Source organism: Eublepharis macularius, chromosome 1 (genome assembly GCF_028583425.1).
Source record: "Eublepharis macularius isolate TG4126 chromosome 1, MPM_Emac_v1.0, whole genome shotgun sequence".
Lineage (NCBI taxonomy): Eukaryota > Metazoa > Chordata > Lepidosauria > Squamata > Eublepharidae > Eublepharis > Eublepharis macularius.
In genome coordinates this window covers 54122530-54141903 of record NC_072790.1, presented here as the reverse complement: position 1 = coordinate 54141903, position 19374 = coordinate 54122530, and the positions used below count along the sequence as shown (strand labels likewise).

The 19374-nt window shown below is 40.5% G+C and overlaps 1 protein-coding gene across 1 annotated transcript in view; it reads left to right on the top strand.

The window, feature by feature from the left end:
* The window catches only part of DCDC2C (doublecortin domain containing 2C), a 66210-nt gene that overhangs the window by 2868 nt on the left and 43968 nt on the right, over positions 1 to 19374 (top strand). The window contains exons 2-5 of the mRNA XM_054971160.1: positions 2176 to 2227; positions 5813 to 5889; positions 14744 to 14875; positions 15486 to 15623. Of these exons, the coding sequence (XP_054827135.1) occupies positions 2176 to 2227; positions 5813 to 5889; positions 14744 to 14875; positions 15486 to 15623 (399 nt within the window). The remainder of the gene's footprint in view (positions 1 to 2175; positions 2228 to 5812; positions 5890 to 14743; positions 14876 to 15485; positions 15624 to 19374) is intronic.

The following is a 19374-nucleotide window of genomic DNA, read 5'->3' as shown; positions in this document are numbered from 1 at the left end:
CTGAACCCTTTTTTTATCCAATGGGTAGCCTCACACAGAGCACATTGCAGTAATCCAGTCATTGGGCTGTGAATCAGCACTTTGCTGGTTTGAATCCTACTACTGCCATGAACTCAGTAGGTGGCCTTAGGTAAGCCACTCCTCTCAGCACCAGCTCCCCGGCTGTATTTGTGGGGATAATAATAAAACTGACTTTGTTCACTGCTCTGAGCGGGACACTAATCTGTCTAGAATAAGCACAATTATTATTATTATCACAGTGGGGCTAGAACCTTTCTGTTGTCTGAATGATTACTACATGAGCTGAATTTCAGGCATCACAGCAGGCTGCAGCAGAGGAAAGGGAAGGTTGGAAAGTGCCATTCTACAAATGGAACTTTTTGAAGTGCATGAAGTTTCATGTGCAGAGCTAAATGTTATTGCTCCCAGTGGAACGGAATGTAAAATGTTTTATTTTGTTAAATACTTTATATAATTTAAGTGTATTTATTTCATAGGAGGGGCCATTGTTTAGTGGTTTTCCAACATGATAAGGGTGTTGCAGTTTCAAAAAAACTGCTGAAGTTGAAAGTAGTACAGATGAATGTTAGGATTTGAGTCCAGTGGCAAGTTAGAGGCTAACAAGATTTGGTCTCTAAGGTGCCACTGGACCCAAATTGTGCTGTTCTACTGCAGACCAACATGGCTACCTACCTAAAACTATCCAGATGAATATTAACCTTATTTGGATGTATGTTATACCATGGCCTCCTAGAATGGTAGTGTTCAGAATAGGGCCATTTTGCACCATCTGCTTATTTAATACTCCAGAAAAAGTATTTGGTAGCTTAAAATGCTGTAATAGCAGAAAGACAGAGCCGTTCTGTGAGAAGAATTTAAATAAATGGCGATCAGGTGAAGAGACTGAGCTTTCAATTGAAATACAAATCTTTGTGATCTGGAATATGGCATTTCAGTTGAAGTTTACTAAAACTAGTACTAATAAAGTACTACCATATCATATGTTCCTGATGAACTTCGGATGCTGAAAAAACAGTTTTCAAGATAATGTAATCTTGAACAGCAGTTTAGCTTGGTTATATTCATGTTTATGTGTCAAGTGTTTGAACCAAGTGTTTTGTTCATACAAATGGAGAATTTATTTATTAATTTACAAGATTAATACTGCTGCTTTCTCCAGTGGGGATCCAAGGTGGTTTATATCACCCCCCCTCACCTCCATTTTATGCTCATAACAACCTTGTTTGGTAGTTTAGGCTGAGAGTATGTGACTGGCTTCCATGATAGAGTGAGAATTCAAAACTGGGTCTCCTATATCATAATCCAACACACTAACTGGCACCACATTTAACCACATTTTCAAGAATGTTGTCTTGAAAACATACAAGAAACTTGAATTCATGCACTGATGTTTAAATCTTCTGTTTTGATGGCCTTTGCTTGGTTGAGATAGCAGTATGTAAATTAAATAAACTTCAGTATAAAATTGTTAGAATTATGAGTGATAAAAATTTTCTAGAACAAATTGTAATTGATGCCTTTGCCTTTTTATTTATGAATCCTTCACATGAGATAAAGATTTAATGTTAAATCCATTTTCCTGCTCTTTAATGCATTTGGACCAAAGATGGAATCTAGTACAAGTTCCCCTGTGGGTTTTGGACTGTCAAAATAACTCTTGAAATAATTATGTGAGCTGTAAACCCCATGGACTGGCTTTTATTAGAAAGCTGAAAATGACACTGTAACCGTATGTTGAATATAACGTGTATTCCTCAGAACTAAAACTAAGTTAAATGCGTTAAAGTCCTTGTATAGCGACTTTTTTTGATGCTGTGAAATAGATGTATAGGAATAACCTGAACATGGTGAGTTTAGCAAGTTAGAAAGGAAAATAAAATATAAATGAGTAAATATGTGCATATCAGATCATCAGGATACGTCTACTAACATGCAGCAGGTTTGTATTTACTTGCCGGGGGCAACACTCCCATGACTCCCTGTGAAGTCTTGAAATGTGGTAGTTTTTCGGGCATTTGGTGATACACCCAAGGGAATCCGTGTACATCCAACTCCAATATGAGAGGGGGCAGCTGGCATTCTGTAATTTAAAACATATAACTGAATTTTGAATTGAATTTTAAAATGTTTAATTCAGTCCTTTTTTTTTGTCAGTTACTTTGGTATAGGAGCAAAAAAACCTCAAAGAAAGAAGAAGGATGAGTTGGTGAGTATTTAATTAGTGCCATTTTCAGTTATTGACAGGCGGAAGCAATTACTTAGTTTTATCAGTGTATCATGTACCTTGATAATTTAAAAAGACAAGTACAATGCATGGCTGACATCCCATTATTCTGTTAGCTTAGTCTAGACATATTGAGATGGATCTAAAGGTGCCCTTCTACTTACGGAGAAATCCTCTGTTTACAGGTAGAGTCTTTAATGGAAGACTGTTTCTCTGAATAGAAGGTTCATCTTGTGTGACTCCAAGGGCACCTTTTGATCCACACCACTGGTCTGAGTTCTGTGTAGTCTCAGCATGAGAAGCTGGTGGAAGCAGATTTTTTGTATGTCCCCTTTTTTCCTTAGTAGTTGTTTCTGAGCCTTGGAATGGAGATTCCAGGGCAAGAGAAATCAACCCTCTTTGTCTTTTCCAGAGCCAATTGACAGAAGAAGCAGAAAGGGGTGCTTTTTTGCACCTTTTCCTCGATGTAGACACTTGTGTTGCATGGCTTTTCGTTCCTGTGGGTCTCCAATTCTTGGCATCTTCTTTTATTTTGACATGGTGGAGTGGGGGTGGAATTTGCTTCCTCCGTTCTCTTATGTTGGTTCTGCATAGTATTCAACCAATTGAGTTTATGGTGCCGTTTTGTATGTTGTATATTTTATTATGTATCGCTGTCTTGACCCCCTCTGACCAGCCCAATGACTCTGACTTGGGCTCAGAGGAAGAGCCTGAGGAGCCAAGGGTAGGGAAACAGGAGGACCAGAGGGATCAGGGAGGGCCTGGTGCTGCGGAGGCACCTGTAGACTATGCTCCAGCGGCACGAGAGGCCACCCTGCTAGAGCCTGCAAGTAAGACCTTGCAACCAGCCTCTGAGATAACCACTGTGCCTCCGCGAGTCAGAAGGACACAAACCCAGGCCTGTAGCCCTCAGAACCTGCTCCCGCTCTACAGCATTGGCAGAAGACCTCATCTCAGACAGTGCAAAGGAGGTGAAGCGCCAGACTGGCAGCATGCAACTCCTGCCTTGATCCAGAACAGGGTTCTGAGCCTAGTACTGCTGCACAGGATCCTGGCCAAGGCACAGCACAGTCTAAGGAGCCTCAACACCTGCCAGCAAATGCAGTTGAGCCAGATTACTTCCCAGCCTATTTAGGCTGAGGTATGAAAAGGCCAGATCAACTGGTCCGCTAGGTTCAAGCCCTGTGCTCCTGCTTCAGCCCCTTTCTCCAAGCTCCAGTCTACACCCCCAAACCTAGCCAACCAAGCCTGAGGCCTTATTTCAGAGGATCCTAGACCTGGTCTGCCTGCAGAGCCCAGGACAATAATGCTTTTGCCATGATAATGTTGTAAAAAGATAAAAGCTACGTGCTTGGATCCAGTTGAAGGTTGCCATAGAGAAAAGGGAACACAGATTCCGCCCCCCCTGCTTCTGCTGCAGTCAGATGCCCCCAAAATACTACTCCTAGGAACTCCCAGGAACAGCATGGGTGAGTCAGAGTTCTCCCATGAGGGGGGAAACCTCAAAAATTGTCCTCCCCCCAGTATGTAACAAAATTCTCCAGTGGATTCAGTGTTTGTTGCCAATCCACCTATACATTGATTAAGATTTATATATTTTTTTTATTCTGCCCTGTGCCTGTACATATAAATCCACCAAAAGTTGTTCTCAAACTGTCATGACCCTGTGGAAGAAATAATTGAGATTTTCAAACAACTGCCATCCAATACTTGTAGATTTTTTTAGCAGTCAGTTTTATCCCAATCCAAGTGGAAGCAGGTCAAAAGCAGCAGGTTCTAGAAAATAATTTTAACAGTTTGAGAAACGTACAACTTTTCACCATTGGTCCATAGGTAAAAAAGGTCCATAGAATCAGCCATAAGTTGGTTAGGGCACAAAGATGCTGTAAGAGTCCGTCATGGAAAGAAAGAGACCAGATTGGCCAAAGTAGCTCCTGATTTAGAGTATGAAGAATATGCGACTTCCAAAGGAATCTGGGCTTTTGGGTAGGAACTGAGACATACAATGAAATCCTAACCAAAGTTACTCCAGTCTTAGGGCTTAGATTGCTTAGGATTTCACTGTCAGTGGTAGATTGGAATGCAGAAGGTTCAGAGCGGGACCACAAGTGACGCCTGACACAGGTTGGACACTTGCCAGCTTCCCTCAAGTTTTGATGGGAAATGTAGGCAGCTTGGCGGAATGTTGGACAAGTGACAGTTGAAAAGTCCATTGGACAGCAGTCGGAGAGTCAAGCTGCAAGACCAGGTTGCCTACATTTCCCATCAAAACTTGAGGGAAGCTGACTAGTGTCCAACCTGTGTCAGGCATCACTTGTGGTCCCGCTCTCAGTCTCTGGCATCTCCAGTGAATAAGTAGTAAGAGATGTGAAATACCTCTGCCTGAGACTGTGGAGAGCCGTTGTCCGTCTGAATAGACAGTACTGACCTTAATGGACCAAGGGTCTGATTCAGTGTAAGTCAGCTTTGTACAGCAATTGTCATTCAGGTCTGCTTAATAGATCCATGAGTCTCTATAATGAATTTTTTATTCCTGTGTTTTCTGGAAGTTGCCATGCCATTCATCCAGTTAGTGGTTGTTATTAGCATTGTTACCTTAGAGCCAAGCTACAAGTGACGCATTACACTTGCCTGGCAAGTGAATAGACTCACGTGTATTCCTCCCTGTTCACTTGCCATTCACTTGCACTCCATTTGATCAAGTAGAGCACAAGTGAATGGCAAGTGAACAGGGAGGAATACACGCGAGTCTGTTCACTTGCCAGGCAAGTGTAATGCATCACTTGTAGCTTGGCTCTAAGTCACAAAGCCTTACCCTTCCACATAAGCAATTGTATACTTCCCTCAGCTTCAGAATACCAGTACTGAATGTTTGGGTTCAAGAGATTCCAGTTAGCTGAAAACTAAAAATAATTCTTACCTTCAGCAATCTCTTTTTGTTAACCTAAAATTCCATAAGCGTTCAACATTCCAACTGAATGAGGAATGAGGATTTCAATGAGTCTGAAGCTTTAAATAATCATTAAATCAGTGATTACTTCCTTTCACATCTAATTTTAGGTACATGTATGATTATTTGGTTTCAAACTAAAGTTTTTAAAATACTGTTTTTGTCAAAAAGTACTTAGTCACTGTCATCTGTCTTTTGCAAATGTGGGTATAGCTTTCAGATAAAATATTTGGAGTCTTCTATTTCTTGCCCTACCCAGATAGTGTTTTCTGTCAAGGTGATGGTAGTTGTTAATATACACCCACACAAAAACTGACCTGATTGTCATATATGACTTCTCTGCTGATTGAACTGTGTCAGGGACAGAAGAATGCTGAAAATAAGTTAATTTTGTAACACTGAAAGAAATTGGTTGTAACACTGTTGTTCTGGAGATAAGTAGTATAAAGTAGAGGGGAATTTGGAGTCTTGAGATTGTAGTAGATTATGTCATATTCACTGATTGTTGAACAAGTACTGTGGCTTTAAAATGATGTAATCTGTCTTCATATACCCTTAGCATAGGATGAAATTTTTAAAAACTCCTTGCATCGCATAATGTGTGTTGTTTTTTTCAGATCCGACCAGTAGTCCATAGTAATATACAAGTACCTTCCAAATGGCAGTCAATGTATAATAAGCCACACATTATTAAGTAAGTGTACTGTGATCTGGATTTCTTAAATTGCTAGCATTTATAAAGTATACATAGATATACATGTCCATTGGAAATTTTAAAAAAGTATTTATAAATGTGACCAGCCACTTACAGAAATCAGTTTGCTATGTGTATGAGGAGTATATTTGAAACAATTCTTCATTAGATTATTCTGCTACTTGATATTTGTCTATCCAACTAAGCTTGCATCTCACAGAGTGGGCTCTGGCTCACACAAGCCTACGCTGCAATAAATCTGTCTTTAAGCTGCCACCAGCAGCCTGTCTCAGCTGCAGTAGACTAACATTACTTCTCTAGAACGGGTTCCCAACCTTTTTGAGCCTTTGGGCACCTTTGGAATGCTAACTGTGGTGGGCGCAGCCACAAACTGGCTGCCATAGGAGGCGGAGCCAGCCGCAGAATGGCTGACCCAGCTTATCTTTGATCACACAGTGAAGATTTTTGGTGTCAGTTGCTGCTAAAGCAATATTTTAAAAAAATTGCACAGCCAGTCAAATACTCTGTCACTGATCCAGGTAGTCAGTGCACCATAAACTAACCAAATTGTGCCCCTGGCTGTATAAAAATAAACCCTCCCCACATTCTGCCGGCCTATCTGTGGCTAGGCAAAAGCCCCACCTGGCCCCATGCAAGGACCAGGAAAGGCGTTGGGCACCATGTTGGGGACCCCTGCTCTAGAATTTACATGTATAATGCGTTGAATTGATCGAAAAGCTAACAAAGGAAAAAGGATGGTGGTGATAGTACAGCCTACAAATTTACATAGTTCTGGAACATTGTTTGTCATCTGTGAACTAAAACACCTAATGGGAAAATGAGACTTGTATATGAAATGATACATTCCATTATCTATTCTTGTTTCATTATAGATCTAGATTGCTTTGTGCAAGTTGTTTTTCAATTCTATTAAAATATCTCTGGGAGTTTGAAACAATTCCTTGAGAGATGCTTCTTTTTGACATTTGTCTATCTTACAAAACTTACGAATTGTTTTTGTTCATTTTATAATTCGGTTTTGTTACATTATGGCACCATCACTTTTCATATTTATTTTAGGACCATATATAAATGAAATCCATTTTAGTGCAAGATCCGTATTTTTATTTCCGTATACTAAGAATTCCACTAGATGGCTCCAAATATCCTCTGAAAACTGACTACCCATTTAAAATTGTTTCAAATAAGCCATAAGACATAAATATTTGGTTTGAAATCTGATTTTAAGTAGCATGCATTTAGTAATTTATGTGTATATTTTAATTTGTGGTACATTGCTGTGCTAAGGATGAATTTTACATAAATGTTATTATCACATAAAGATTTTGTGTATATGCTTAGAATAATGTATTGCAGTGTAAATTAGAAATCAGCTGAAATCCCATCACTTTTGACATTTAAATTTAGATTAGAGTAAGTATTAGTAATTCATGAATAAAACCACTCAGAAATTTCCCAAATAGGCAAGAGAAAAATCTTATTTTACTCATCACTAGCACCCAAACTCCTGCAAACTGACTCTTGTGTAAAAAGTTGAGATGATATTGAGAACTGTGATGCCAAACTGAATACACATGAAGTAGCATTATACAGAGTCAAACCATTGGTCAATATTATCTCCTCTGACTGCCAGCGGCTCTCCAGGATCTTAGGCAGAGGTCTTTCACATCACCTGCCACCTGATCCTTTTAACTGGAGCTGCTGGAGATTAAACATGGGACCTTCTGCATACAAAGCAGATACTCTGTCACTGATCCAGATAGTCAATGCACTATAAACTAACCAATTTGTGGCCCTGGCTATCTAAAAATAAACCGTCCCCACATTCTGCTTACCTATCTGTGGCTTGGGATGCAGACATTAATAGGTGAAAGATGAATATAAAACATTCAGTTGGAATCAGAGTAAATCAGCTAAAAATGTAACAGAATCTAAACTCTTCATCTCTGTCACTCTTCTTCAACCATCAAAGGCCAGTATTTTAAAGGATTTAGAACACTTCTAAAAGTTAAGTCAAATATAATGGAAACTTTAATTTTTTTTAAAAAAAGCATACTGATCTCCCCCAAAAGTTGTCTTCTAGCAATTGGAAATTTTAATTGAATTTATTTTTTAATTAATGTAGACTCCTCCTTCCTCCCCAATGGAGATCCAAAGCAGCTTATATCTTTCTCCTCCTTTCCATTTCATCCTCACAACCACCCTGAGAAGTAGGTTAAGCTGAGTGTATGACTGGCCCATGGTAACCCTGCAAGTCATAGATGTTCAGTTTCTTTCTTTAACTTGTTGGAGTAGTTAGGCTCAATATGGAATGTTTTCTGGTTATGTTCTCTCCTTCAGTAGTTGTATTGATAGCTGCTGCTGGGCATATAGAATCCTACTATAAAAAAGGGTAAGCGTATTCCAGACAATTCACTTCCTACCCTGGTGCATCACCAGAGGGCGCTGCTGTGGAGGGAAGCCCAGATGAGGCAGCCAGAACTCCAGAGAGCGTGCAAAGGCGGGAAGCCCAGGCTGGGATCAGATGCGGAGCAGGCAGCAATGACTGCTCCCCACCTAGATGGGATCAAGAGCAGAGCAGGTAGCAATGCCCGCCTCCTACCTTCACCCAGCTGGGATCAGGAGCAGAGCAGGTGGCAATACCCGCTCTCTGTCTTCACCCAGCAGGGATCAGGAGGGGAGCAGGTGGCAAAACCCGCCTCCTGCCTTTACCCCGCTGGGATCAGGAACGGAGCAAGTGGCAGTGCCTGTCTCCCGCCTTCACCCAGCTGGGACATAGTGCAGAGTCAGAACATAGTGCAGAGTTTGTTTTTATGCTGTTAAATCTGGCTTTTATCATTATTTAATGTACCATTTTATCAATGTGTTTTTGTCTGTATGTTGTAATCTGCCCTGAGCCCATCCATGGGGAGGCCAGACTATAAATTTAATAAATAATAATAGTAATAATCAGGAACGGAGCAGGTGGCAGTGCCTGTCCCGCGCCTTCACCCAGCTGGAATCAGGAACAGAATAGGTGGCAATGCCCACCCTCCGCCTTCACCCAGCTGAGATCAGAAGCAGAGCAGATGGCAATGCTCACCTTCCCTTCACCCACTGGGATCAGGAGTGGACCAGGTGGCAATGCCTGACCCCCACCTTCACCCAGCTGGGATCAGGAGCGGAGCAGGTGGCTATGCACGTACCCCGCCTTATCCCAGTGGGGATAAGAAGCAAAACAGGTGGCAATGCCTGTTTTCTGCCTTTACCCAGCTGTGATCGGGAGCGGAGCAGGTGGCAATGCCTGCCTGCCCTTCACCCAGCTGAGATCAGGAAGGGAGCAGGTGGCAATGCCCGCCCCCACATTCGCCTAGCTGGGATCAGGAATGCAGCAGGTGGCAATGCCTGGAACCTCTTCATCCAGTTGGGATCAGTAGTGGAGTAGGTGACAGTGCTCGCCCGTTGCCTTCACTTAGCTGGGATCAGGTGCAGAGCAGGTAGCAATGTCCGCTCATCCTTTACTTAGCTGTGATTAGACGTTGTGGAACAGAGGGCAATACCCGCCCTCCATCTTCAACCAGCTGTCATCAGGAATGGAGTAGGTGGCAAAGCCCGCCCCCCGTCATCACCCAGCCGAGATCAGGAGCAGAGCAGTTGGCAATGCCCGCACCCCACCATCAACCAGGTGGGATCAGGAGCAGAGGAGGTGGTAATGCCCGCCCCCGCCTTCACCCACCTGGTAGCAAGAGTAGAGCAGGTGGCAGTGCCTGCCCCCCTTTACCCATCTGGGATCAGGCAAGGAGCAGGTGACAATGCCCTGCCATTTCACCTGACCGGGATCAGTAGCTGAGCATGAGGCAATGCTAATCCCCCTTCCCTCAGCCTGGAACAGGTGCAGAGCAGGAGGTAATGCTGGCCCCCAACTTCACTCTGCAGGGATCAGGCACGAAGCAGGAGGCAATGCCTGCCCCCCCCCTTCACACCGCTGGGATCAGGTGCAGAGTAGGAGGCTATGCCCGCCCTCCCCTGTTCAGCCTGTCGGAATCAGGTGTGGAGCAGGCAACAATGCCTCCCCCGCCTTCACCCAGCCAGAATCAGGTGTAGAGTAGGAGGCAATGCCCGTCCCTTCTTCACCCAGCCGGGATCAGGCACAGAGCAGGTGGCAATACCCACCCTCATTCACTTGGCCGGCATCAGATACAGAGGGCATGGCCTTGTCCACCCACCCCCTGCCTTCATCCGCCTGGGATCAGTGACGGAGGAGGAAGGAATGCCTGCCTGCCCTCCGCTTTGTAGAGCCCATTGTTTTTTTCCCTGCAACAGGCTGTTGCTAGTAGGAAATAAAAGCCAAAAGCCTCTTCCATATGGTGAACTTTACATCAGGCATTTTGTGTTATTCAGTCTATGAGGACTGGATCCACTTTATTCATCGGTTCTGGCCCCATGGGAGCTCAACCAAAGTGGTCTCTGTTTTTTATTTCTGCACTAGAAAAACACCCACTTTCTGCTTCTGGCTTTTAGAACTGGTCAGGCTTTGAGGACTCGTCAGTTTCCTCAGTTGATTGTTGAGGAAATTTACAAGGGATTTTTTTTTCTTTTTAATGGCATTGTCCTTGCAAAGTTGCTATTTAATTTTTTTAAAAGCTACAAGAAACAATACCGGGAATATACAGTCAAAATTTTTGGATTTTTATAACAATATATTGGTGCAAAAGTGCAAAGTGTCAACAATAAATACAATCTATAATAAATACAAGGTAACAATTATACAAGGTAACAGTTGTTTGTCCGTGTTTTTGTAATGTTCATAAAGAAACGTCTGGGTGAGAGCTGCAGTAGAGCCTTCTTAGGAATGTAGGCAGACAGTCCCACAGAGGAGGGTGACCACAATCCAAATCAAATGAAAATATTGATGTGCCGACGGGATTATGCTTGCATATTATACCATTCCCGTTTCGTATACACAACTTCTTCCTGGGCACAGTTATTGGACTGTGGACATAAAGTCAATGTGTATTAAATATATTATCACATATAAACAATCAGAAATTGCATCTCATATTAAAAATATATGACTCACTGTACACCTTCCTAATGGTCTTCAATTAGAACAGCTCACCACATGATATTTTCATTACTGGCATGAACCACCATTTCAGTGCAACGGACATTTATTACAACAAAAGGGGGACTCCAATATATACAAAAGCTGACTAGCTAATTGATTCCCTTTAGGACATAGCATCTCTTAAAGATACAGTTACATCCATCATCCAACAAGCATCAGAATACAAACATACAACAAGGGCTCAGTTTGAATGACTTGATACTCTCTGTGATACAGCCATTAGGAGAAAAGGCAAAACACACTAATCTAACCACTAGGACTTACTATCTTAAAAAACAGAATAAACAGTCATATTATTGAATCAATTTGCATAGCTAAACACCCTCTGTACTATGGCCATAATGAAAAGAGGCAAAATACACTGATCTAACCACTAGGACTTATTACCCTAAGAAACAGGAATAATCAATCTCATTGTTGAGTCCATATGGTGCCAGACTCTTTAGTTTGAATATCCACTTTGTTTCTAATTGGAGCAGCTTTCTGGGGCTATCTAAAGTGTAAGGTTCCTGGATCATATCCACTACCGTGATCTTAGATTCATGAAATTTGTGCTGACATGCAGTGTAATGTTGTACCAGTGGCGCCTCACCTACCCTGTTCCTAATTCTCGAAATGTGTTCTTGAATTCTAATTTTGAGGGGGCGTGTGGTGCTGCCCACGTAAATGGAAGGACAGCTACATCTAATCACATAGACTACATATGGTGTTTTACATGTAGAGAAGCCTTTGGATTTGCCTAATCTACCCTCTACAACTTCTTCAAACTTAACCATGAGGCAGCATACATTGCAATCCCCACGTTGGTGATGGCCCCAGGGAGCTAGTCTACTCAAACTGGTAACCTCACTCTCCTGTTTGAACTCCGACGTGGTCAATATCTCTTTAAGGCACCTAGTGCGGCGAAAACCAATGGCAGGGCTGTCTTCACAGCCCGCAATGTTATTAATTAATTGCCAATGTTTCCTAACAATTTTGCAAATTGGAGTGGCTAATGCTGTATATTCAATTGCCCACGTCATCTGTTTGTTACCCCTTTTAGTCCTAGGGATGAGTAGTTTGTCCCGTGGGGTCCTAGCAGCTCTTTCTCTAGCTGCAGAAATTGCAAGCATAGGGTAACCTCTATTTATAAATGCATTCTCAAGTTTAGTGCTGCTCTCACAAAAATCCCTCAGGTTAGAGGAGTTTCTTTTCAGTCTTAAAAATTGGCTAACAGGGATGTTAAATCTCAGTCGTTTAGGATGGAACGAAGTATAATGAAGGTAAGAACACCTGTCTGTAGTCTTTTTAAGGGGACGTACACCCAATTTATGATCATTGATCCTATATATAGTCACGTCCAAGTAGTTAACATTATCCACACTCCCCTGCCAGGTAAACTTAATATCTTCACTAATGGTATTAATCCACTGGCCAAAGTTCCTAGCTACATCTTGTGTATCCACAATTGTGATGATGTCATCAATGTAGCGCCGGTAATACAGAATATGATCCTTATAAGGATTAAAATCCCTATTCAGAATATGGTCTTTCTCCAATTGGGCCATATAGAGGTTAGCAATGCTAGGGGCGGCGGTACAGCCCATAGCCACCCCTTTGACCTGATAGTAATAGTCCCCATTGAATTTAAAGTAGTTACGTTCCAATATAGTATCAAGGATATTAAGGAGGAAGGGAGTAGATGGACATTGTGATCTCCTAGTTAATAAGGCTGATTGCACCACCATCCTCGCTCCCTCATGGGGAATCGAAGTATATAGTGAAGTTACGTCCAATGTCATCAGATATGCTGAGCGGGAAATAACCAATGGTTCTATCATGGAAATCAAGTGCATGGTATCTCTTAGGTAAGCCTCGGTTTGGACCACAAGAGGCTGGAGAAAGTAATCTAGATAATTAGACAGGGGTTCCAGTATCGAATTGGAGCCTGAAATGATGGGTCTCCCTGGGGGTGGGAAGCCTGCTTTATGTATCTTTGGCAGCAGATAAAGTAATGGGGTGCGTGGGCTCCTATTTTGCAAGCCTTCATGGGTTTTTTTATCTATTTCGTTGTCCATTAAGCCCTCATCCAGAACGATCTTAATTATTCTCTGGATATGGGGCAAGGGATTAATAGCAATCTTCTTGTAATCTGAGGAGACAGAAAGCTGTCTATTAGCCTCCTGGATATAGTGAATGGTATCCAGTATAACTATGCCCCCGCCCTTATCAGCTGCCTTTATCACAATATTCTTATCCATTCTGAGTGAATTCAGTGCTTCCCATTCACACCTGTCCAAATTGTTGGTCCTGAACCTGCTTTCTTTTTCCAGCAAGTCAATATCACGAATGCATTGTTGAGGAAATTTACAAGGGATTTTTTTTCTTTTTAATGGCATTGTCCTTGCAAAGTTGCTATTTAATTTTTTTAAGGCAATAAAAAATGAACTAAAAAGTATGGGATAAACAGGTGAGAACTTTAAAATATCAAGTTGGATTTAGGACTGTCTGCAGAGTTTTTGTGTTAGCCATATTGCAGCATTCCCCCCCCCCCCCTCCAGCAGTTGTAAGATTTTTTCTTCTTTAAGGCGCCAAGGATGCAAAGTAGCTATTCAGTTTTTTTGAAGAAAAAAAATTAGGGAAAATATATGAATGGTTGCTGTTCAACCAATCAGTCTGCAGGGGAATAAAGGGGAGGGTGAAAGGGAGGGCTAAGGCCAGGCCTCACACCGAAGTAAGCATTCTGCACTTCAAAAAATCCCCAGTTTGACTTTGATGGGGAAAAAACCACAGGGGTTTATGTGCAGGGAGAAAAGCTGCAGAAAAGCTGGAGAAAGATTTGTGCAGAATGCAAAAAAGTCTGGGAAGCCATTTGGAGAGTGAATCAGGATATTTTGACTATGCATGTAGAACTCTGAAGAGAAATTGATGCCGTATGGGGGCCAGAACCGATAAAAAAGAGAAAAAGTAATGTTCCCTAACCTGCCTTTTTTTTACCTTAAAAGTTTAAGGTGACTGCCTTATATATGCTCTTCTTTTGGTTGTGTTATAGCTGTTGAAGAAATGATAGATGCCCCTGGTGCACACTCAGAAGATGATTGGGGACCTAGAATAGCGTTATTGCAAAAATGTATAGATATTTTAACAGGCTTATGTTGGTTTGTGATTTACCTGAACTTCCATTTTTCTGAAGAGAGTGGCTTTTTGTAGCCCAGTCCTAATCATGTTTAGTCAGAAGTAAGTCCCATTGATTTCACTGGGACTTAATGTCTACATCAGTATACTTAGGACTGCAGCTTTAGTACCAAAGTGGTTCCATATGTCCTTGTAGGCTGAGTAAGAACCATTTTCTAATATGGGCTTCAGTGAAGAAATCAATTGATTCTATTATCTCTTTAAAAGGATTGTACTTTATTTCCTCTGGGAATTGTGAGGACATATTTGGTCGGTATAGAGAGAAAAGTAATTGAATTTTCAAGGGCTGTATCTGAGGTTTTCCAACTGGACATATTTCACTTTTGGCTCCCTAGTCATGTCAAGCAGAAATGTATAAAAATATATGATACTGTCTGATGAGTTTAAATGTTTTATATAACAGGTTAAAATTTAAAACTTATTAGTGACATCTGACTAGCTAGATCTTTAATGTCACAGATTACGTCATCTTATCAGTATGATTTTCTAATATATTCTCTCCATTTTCCATAAATTCCTTGTTGAAATTTTTTGTTGTTGTCTCTTTGGCAGTGTTTTCACAAATGGAGATATGTTGTTAGCACCTATAAAAATTCTCATACCCAGGTTTACTCTGACAAATTGGGATTGTGTCCTTCGAGTGATAAATGAAAAAGTACTTCTTCGCTCTGGAGGTATTCAGAGGTAAGCAATCCACCCTAAAACATAAAATAGGTAGCAAAATAGAATAGATTTATAACATTAAATTATCTCTCTGTGTAAGTGCCATGGTAACTAAAATAGCCTAATATTTCAATGTTATATATGTCAAGAAATTTCAAGGGAACCAGAAAATATCCTTTCACACAATGCCTATCTTTTTTATAACAATAAACATATAGTTCTGTTTTCCTTGCAGAGACACCGCACCACATTTGAGTATTGAGTATTAATGAAATGCTAGACTTTCAATGACAGTTTAGCCATTAACACTGCAGTTAACAGCCAACTGTAGGAGTGTATCATGGAACCTGGTTTAAATCAATCATGATTTCAACTTCTGGTTTACAATGGAACCGTAATTTGAATTGAACTATGGTTTACAATGGAACTATGGTTTGCATTGAACCATGGTTTGCACATAGCTGTTTGTATGTGCATGTCCCTCTTTTTGAGTTCCTGGAGTTATATTTAAATGATTTTTAAAAAAATATTGAAACATGTAATGATATTTTGCATATTGAAATGATTGTGTTCTGCTTATAAGGTATTTATATATAAGATAATACATATTTTCAGTTTGTTTTGTTCACAGGCTGTACACTTTGCATGGCCAGCTTGTACATGGACCAGAGGAGTTACAAGATAATCAGTTTTATGTTGCATGTAGTAAAGAAAAATTTCAGTCTTTGCCCTACTGGCAGAATCCTAAAGTTCCAGAACATATTCGGCGGTAAGCTCAGACTTTTTATCTTCATATCTCAAGTGAAGTTTTGTTGCTGGCAAGCTGGAAAATGTGCTCTTGAGTCACAAAAACATTTTATTAGGGTAAAGAGTTTTGCTGATTTGGTTTGCAGTTCTGAGGCATGACCACAAAAGTAAGTCCCACTGAAAAGAAAGTTAAGTATGCACCCAAATGTCATTGAAATGAGTAAGATGTAGGTTATGTTTGAGTCCTTATTAACTTGAAGGTATTTGGACAGGCCTAATTTTCTAATTATTATGCCGTTTGTTGAAGTAAAGAAATGCTATTGGTTCATAGCAACAGTTGTAATTTTGCAATTCTTATCTACCCCCAGTGCTATGTTATTTTTTTTTCTTGAACTTTATTTTACATACCTTTTCAGTCCATTTAAGTGCTGTCAATTGGCTTTGCTGTTCTGTGCATTATGTAATATATCTGCATAAGCTTGGCAAAATGATTTCTATAACAAATTCTATTATCGCCACTGTTAGTCAAGATGCAATGGAAGATAGTATTTTACAAACTAATGGAGAAATTATTGAAATTCAGAAATCAGTGGTGGCAACTAACCAAGTCATGACAAATACCCCCTATTGTCCAGATGTTCCTAAAACTTGTCAGAATTTAGATATGTTTGATGGGTGCTTCAGTATTGTAGAGAAAACAGCACTATGACTCTGGCGCCCTGTGGGAAAGTAATAGGGAACCCTTCCAACTTGCCACGTAGAAAGCAAAACACAGATGGAGAGGCAAGGGCCTAAGTAAAGGCTATTCTGTTTATGGGTCCACCTCCAATCCTGTTGAAGAGTTGTGCACTTGGAATTCCAAACTGAAACTGAAATTCCTAGGCATGTGCAGGAATTCAGTTTGAATTGGGACCATAGCCCACAGGGTAAAGCAGGCTTAAGCCCTCCACTGTTTTCCTAACTTAAAATGGTCCCAAGGAGCTGCTTTTTCACTCTTGGGGATACTTATTTTACTGATGAATTACCTAGGCACTTTGAGATACATGTGTATTGATATGCTACTTAGAAGTTTCCTGAAGTGGGGGAGAATAGTGGTTTTCCAAAGCTTTTTTTGGTTGGAAAAAAAGGGTTGGGGGTAGAGCCTTAAGAGGTCCTGGTTTGAATCGGGGGCCCTTCAACTGCCTGAGAGTTCAGCTTCGACATGGAATTCTTAGCACATACCTGTTCAACAAAACCCAAGGTAGACCTGTAAACACATATTTTAGGCCTTTTAATATAAGAGGAACCATTCTGTGAAAGAATTAGAGAAGCAGAGTTTCCCTTGTGTAAGGTTTTTACACCCAAACTATGTTTTACTCATTTTAGTAAACTGTTTCTTAGCATCTGTTAATGCCTTCCATCATATTGGTTAGGACCTCTTTACAAAACAGCTTCCTTTCAGTCCTTGGGTAAATATAATCGGAACATCTGGACTTGAATCAGTTCAGTTTCCAGATGCTTTTAATTTTCTATTCTGTCATTCCCTCCTTTTCATACATCCCACATGAAAACTCAGTTATCTGATCAGTTTTCCTTCTGCATGGAGACCAAAATGAAGTTGATACTGTGAACGGATGTGCTTTCTTTGCCCCATTTCTTGGTATTCTTCCAGCATTGGTTTATTTTGTTAGGCTGTGGAATTGAGTTTTGTTTCTGCTTTCTAAACTGATGTTCCAGCTGGATTCTTGTAAAGTACTTTAGAACAAATCCTTGTAGTATGTACATCCCTTAGTCTAATTTTCAAAAGTTGTGGCTGTTCGTCATGGCATAGATATCACATGATCTTACTGCTGCACTCTTATAAATTTCTTCATTTCCCTCTAACTTATAGGGGTTAAGAGCTAAGGGCAGCTCATTTTCAGGAAACGCTTGTCATAGTGCATACTTTAATGCATTTCCATTTGCTCTGATTTAGCTCAAGATGTCCATCCCTGAAGGTCAGTGAGATCATTTTATTAGAATGCTTCTGCCATAGACTCTTTTTATCAGATTCCTTAAGTTAAGGTACATCAGGTGACTGACTGCTTGGAGCTCTGCCCATACTTTCATTAAGCCTTATTATCTTGATATAGACCTCTCTGTAAAGGTTATCCATTCTTTCTGTCGTCTGTTTGCTTTAAATAATGGCTACTGGCTTTTTGTACTCTGGATTGTGTTAAAAATGCCTAATTTTGGTGATCTGAACTTTCATACGTTAGTTCTGAACATTCTAGGAAGCTTGCTTCACTGGTTGGATTATGCAAGACTATGCTACCTACAATCTTATCATTTTCAGCTAGTTAAAAGTGTGTGGAATGGCAGCCTCAGCTGTTGTCTTTTGTTTCAACTAAATCTAGACTCTGCTTTGAAACTGAAATAAAGATGAGACAGGAGACAAGATGGCAATTCATGTAGTAAATGGTCTTGTTTAAAGAAATGTAAGAGTTATCTGTCTCTTTCTCTATTGGTGCTTAGAATTTCTGCCAGAATTCTTGACATCAAATCTGATTCCATTAGCTATGTATCTAACACAGAGGTCACTTTCAGATATATAACAAAATCTGAGAGGTATATATTCTATGTATTCATGGGTTTCCCAAACTATGAATATGCTCTCTGTCTTAAAATTCAGGATCATAGCCTTCAAAATAAAGCAGCTTGTTAGCACACACATGATGGTATGGAAAAGCTTAGAAGTATACCGGGTTTTTTTTCTGGGAAAAGAGGTGGTGGATCTCAGGACCACACAATGATGTCACTTTGGGTCAACTGGAACAATGGGGGAGTTTTTTAAAGTTTAAATTGCCCTTGGTGAAAATGGTCACATGGCCAGTGGCCCCACCTCCTGATATGGAGATCAGGGGCGGGGTCACTGGCCATGTGACCATTTTCAAGAGGTGCCGGAACTCGGTTCCACCGCATTCCAACTGAAAAAAAGCCCTTGGAAGTATATATTCTTTCATTCCACTCCCCTCAGTCACTACCTTCCTTGCCCCAAGTTTTTAGAAAACTTGAATTGTAACTGGAGAATAAATTATGCCATACCTAATTGAAGGTATCAAATATTCTTAATTTGCATAAGATTATAAATACGGAATTTCTGCTCCCTTGTCACAAAATTTGGAAATTAGGTGGCACAGAACTGTACACAGCCACTTCCTGCTTTAACAACATTAGAAAAGACAGGCAGATCAGAAGGTTGAGTGGTCCAGTGCCTCACGCATATCTGAAGCTACAAAATATAGTGTCTTAAATTATTGCAGTGTAGATTAACTTCTTTTTTTCTTTGCTGATTTTCCTTTGTACTTTGTAAAATGTGTACTCTGTCCAAGAGGTGTCTAAACATTAGCAGCTTCAGACTCTCTCTCGCTCTCGCTCTCTCTCTCTCTCTCGGAATTCATCTCTTTCTAAGCAGGCCTATTTAAAAAAAAGATTTTGCCTCAGAAATGTATGAACAACAGATTTTCCTAATATTGTGAGATTATTTCTAGTTGCAAAGGGGATAAGAAACTAGCAATGCCCTGAAATACTCATCAAATATTTAAGTGGCAAGTGTCATTTATGATTTTAGAAACAAACAAGATAATTTGGTATTCCTTGTTAGGCCAACAACTTTATAAGTACTTCCATGTTTTTGGGTATCACCAAGGACTTTTCAGCTTTTATACATCATGTGGAGAATGGAAACTAAATATCAAACACAGGGCTTAAACCTGTAGTGTCTTACCATACAGTCCTAAACAGAGTTACACCTT